The 4091-nt window shown below is 53.8% G+C and overlaps 1 protein-coding gene across 1 annotated transcript; it reads right to left on the bottom strand.

Moving 5' to 3' along the window:
- Positions 1-1763: 1763 nt before the first annotated feature.
- On the bottom strand, positions 1764-3784 carry RPL23A (ribosomal protein L23a; the record flags this gene model as incomplete). The annotated part of the gene is made up of 4 exons (XM_010291385.1): positions 1764-1829; positions 2591-2660; positions 3069-3245; positions 3604-3784. Coding segments are annotated over 4 exons (443 nt in total), but the record flags the coding sequence as incomplete, so codon positions are not given.
- Positions 3785-4091: the final 307 nt, after the last annotated feature.

Here is a 4091-nt window from a genome sequence, read left to right as displayed (position 1 = left end):
CAGGGCAGACTGCAAGTCATGCTGATGCGACGTCCCTCCCCAGCCTCCACACTGCAGCACGTACCTGCACAGTGCAGCCGTTGCTGCTGCTCACCCCCTTCCCAGGCTGCACCAAGGCCAAGGGCAGGAGGTTGGGTTGGTGCCCTCAACCCCACAGCCCAGCAGGAACATCAGACGCAACCCCAGGAGAAAGCAGGGCTGAACCAGGTCCTCACACCACCGTACGCTCAGCAGTAGGGCTGCTGTTCAGTCTTACCCGGCCCTGCACAACTTGCCAACAGCCCTTGCTCTCCCAGCCCCTGACCCAGGCTTGGACAGGGCAAGGGGCAAGAGTCTGTGTTCCTGCCTGCGCCCAGGGTGCCAACACTGCTCTGCACAGCACCCTCAGATCAGGGGGGACCAGCCTCCAGGGAAGCAGCAGTTTCTCACCCCTTAGAGCACAGAAGGAGCATCTCCTGCCTCCCCTCCCAGCCCAGCCCAGCATCCCATGGGGCCCGGGAAGGAGGGGTGCTTGCGGGCAGCCCCCACTTCCAACCCCAGCTTTCAGAAGCAGGCCGACAGCAGCCAAGCTCTGCCTGCAGGAAGGCGAGCACATCTGCAATACACAGCCACTCTCCTCAGACAGGGCGAGGGTGCGATGGCAGCTGGCCTCTCCCACCCCACCGCCCCGGTACAGCCATGCCACAGCCTGCCCATCACAGGCAGCTCACGGTGTGCCCGGCAGCTCCAGCTGCACTTGCCCAGTGCCATGGCAAGGGTCTCACACCAAGGGCCACACAGCCCAGCACAGCTTTACCCCGAGGTCCTGAGCACAGCAACAACTGGGATAGCTCCCCCTTTCCATCCACCACACTTCAAGCCTCTTGCAGAGGAACTCTGTGTCCCACTGCCCAAGAGCTCAATTACCTCAGTCAATATTTGGTCACAGCTTTCACCATTTCAGTCAAATACTTAAGTATCCCTAAAGGCTTATACGTACTTCACCTCCATTTCCTGCCTCACCCAGCACTCCACACTCGTGACTCTCCAAGCGCTCCAAAAAGCTGGTTTCATCTACAAATTTGAGGAAGCAAAAGACTGCCAAGGCAGCAACAGCAGCTAATTTGGAAACAGCCCTGATGAGGACCATGAACTCCGTGAGGTTACAGGCAACATAACAAGGACAGTGTCAGGGAAACCAGGTTGCGATTCAAATGCTGCAGCACGGGGAGTGGGGATGACGTCAGAAAAAAGCCACACAAAGCCCCTGTGATGGCATTAGCTTGAAGGCTTTGTCAAGTGAACCTTGCAGCATAAGCAAGCTGATACACTTGGAAAATGGTGTGACACTCCACTCATGCCAGATCTGAACCATAAACAGGTTTTTGTTGCAGTTGCTACCTATCTCCTGGGCACTCATCAGCCTGTGGTACGCTCCAGAAGGAAGCTATGTAGGACACCAAGAACATTGATCACAAACATGCTAATTATACAGGGCAACAAAATGCAGGAGGTTACCAGAGGCCTCGGGTAAACAGAGATATTTGAGATTCAGGACAGCATCACCTCACATTTACCGACGACAGCCAAGAGAACAGGTCAGTGATCCAGGAGATCCCAGGGTGGGACTCTCAAGGAGCAGTCAGTTCTGCCCACCTAGTACGAGGCTAGAGCAGGAAGGACGAGGGAGGGAGGAACGCCTTTACTGAAATGAAGCCCCAAAAGTTTCTGGGGTGCTCCCTTTTGTATGGTCTGTGCTGTCACAAAACACAAGAGCCCCTCAGTGGTGTCACAGGGTTTATTATCCTGTCTGTACAGTCCTTGGTAGATGCAGTTTAGATGATTCCAATCTGGAAAGAAGCAAAGCACATTAAAACAGATGTTACAGCAGCAGAAAGGCAGAGCCTCCACCACAGACATCACTGCATCTCCCCAGGATTCCTGTCCTCCAAAGACAGGCTTCTTCCCAGACCTGCCCAGGTGCCTTACACTACCATTTTATATATTTATTCCCCAATGACCCTTGTGCTAACCCACAGCCACATTCCATTCCCCTACTGCAGTACATACCACCACTGCCTCCTGCCTACCTCAACCACGCTGAGGACTAAACTGTCTGCCACTTCCAGCACCACAGCCACCTGCATGGCAGAAACCCCTCCTTCAACCCAGGCCAGCAGCACAGCGGTGCCCCTGCCCTAACAGGGCCTCTTGCCATCACTCCCCCTGTTCTAATGAGCTGCCAACAGTGCTAGCCAAGAACGCTGTTAGGACAAACGCCATGTCAACCCAGAAGCTGCAGGACATCCTCCCTGCTAACACTCCAGAGCTCTGGTACTATGGAGTGGAGTCCCTCCCTGGAGGAGTTGAAGAAAAGCAGCAATTCTCTCAGTAACTTCTCCCACCTAACCTCACAACCTTCCAGCCAGAACTGAGTTAGTTTTGCTAGACAATGTGGTCTGCTTTATGAACACTCTTGGATCCAGTCTAGCTACTACACTGAAGTGCCGTTGTGCTTAAAGCACAAGCACCTCACGTGTACACCAGGAAGAACAACTGGGCACAGGAGATACAAGGCAACAGGAGCTGCAAAGTTTCAAAGTTTTCTCACCTTGTTGGCTACATCCAGCGCATCGTAATCTGGAGCCAGTCGGACATAAGCCTTCTTCTCCCCATCAGGCCTAGAGAGGAACGGGAGGCATGAGAACAGACACACACAACTCCTCCCACCTGCTTCACTTCCTGCTATAGCTGTGTGCATCAGTGGTTCCTTTGGAAACATCACTTTATTCAGTGGTAAAAAACATTCACATCATTTGCACAAGACTCCCTGAGTGTTGGAAGAGCTCCCCAACAAAGTCAACCCTCTGGGTCTGCCAACATTTCCTGCTTCCACCAAGATGCATTCAGTCACAAGTTGCATTTATCTAAACTTTAACACTGAAAACGCTACGGAGCTTAATCCCACACCTCCTGTGAGTACTCACAACATTGCTGAAACTCACACATGCTCACATTTTCTACTAAAAGCCACTCTGGGCTCTTGAAGCACCTCACTCCCGCCAGTGACCTATTCCCCCTCTTCTCACCTGATCAATGTGTTGACCTTGGCCACATCAATATCGTACAGCTTCTTGACAGCCTGTTTGATCTGGTGCTTGTTTGCCTTGACATCAACGATGAAAACTAGAGTATTGTTATCCTCTATCTTCTTCATTGCTGACTCTGTGGTCAAAGGGAACTTGATAATGGCATAATGGTCCAGCCTGCAGGAAAGAGACCCTGTGGTTAACAGAAGGCTGGGAGACACCATCTCTGCACTTCAAGGGTTTTCAAATACCACAGATACCATCTAAGAAAGTTTGGGGTGCATCAGTTGCCAAAAAAAGTTCTAATCACAACCTCTCAGGCTTTGGTCGCTTGAAATCATCACCTGCACCCCAAAGACAACCCCTCTCCCAGTGCTCTGCCACCAAGGTGTGGCTCGGCTGCCAGGGCAGCGCACTGGCAAGGTCTCACTCTGGGACCTGCAGAAGGGCATGCAACCCCGTGCCAGCCCACGCATCAGGCTGCTCCCACCCCACAAGCCCTGTGGCAGGGCAGAGCCCAACATCCCATACATCCTTGTTTCTCGGTGGGGCGCTCTTCGGGGGGTGCTTGGGCTGCCGCCGCAGTCGCAAAGTCTTGGGCCTGCGAAAGGTGGGCGATGTGCGGATCTTTTTCTTCTTGTGACTGTGAACCCCCTTCAGGACAGCCTTCTTGGCCTTCAGTGCCTTGGCCTTTGCCTCTGTCTTTGGAGGCACAGCTACAACGAGAGCTCAGTCAGCACAACCAGGAACCGCAGGACCAGTACATTCCCCTGCCTGCCCCAAGGGGCCATGGCTTCCCCTGTCACGCAACTTAATGAACAGGACCTCTGTATGCCCCCTCAAGCAACCAAGACCTCCCCCAGAAGTCCCAACGGGGCTGAAGTTTCCCCCTCCCCCCCCCGCCTCCAACAAACCAGTCTCCCACCTCACCAGCGGTCAGGAGCGTTTATTCCCTCCGCAGCTCACTCACTCCTCCACGGACCCCGAGAGTCCTCGCACCGAAGATGAGGGCCTACCCTCCTT

This window comes from Phaethon lepturus, unplaced genomic scaffold (assembly GCF_000687285.1).
Source record: "Phaethon lepturus isolate BGI_N335 unplaced genomic scaffold, ASM68728v1 scaffold27247, whole genome shotgun sequence".
NCBI lineage: Eukaryota > Metazoa > Chordata > Aves > Phaethontiformes > Phaethontidae > Phaethon > Phaethon lepturus.
This window is presented reverse-complemented; position numbering and strand designations above follow the sequence as displayed.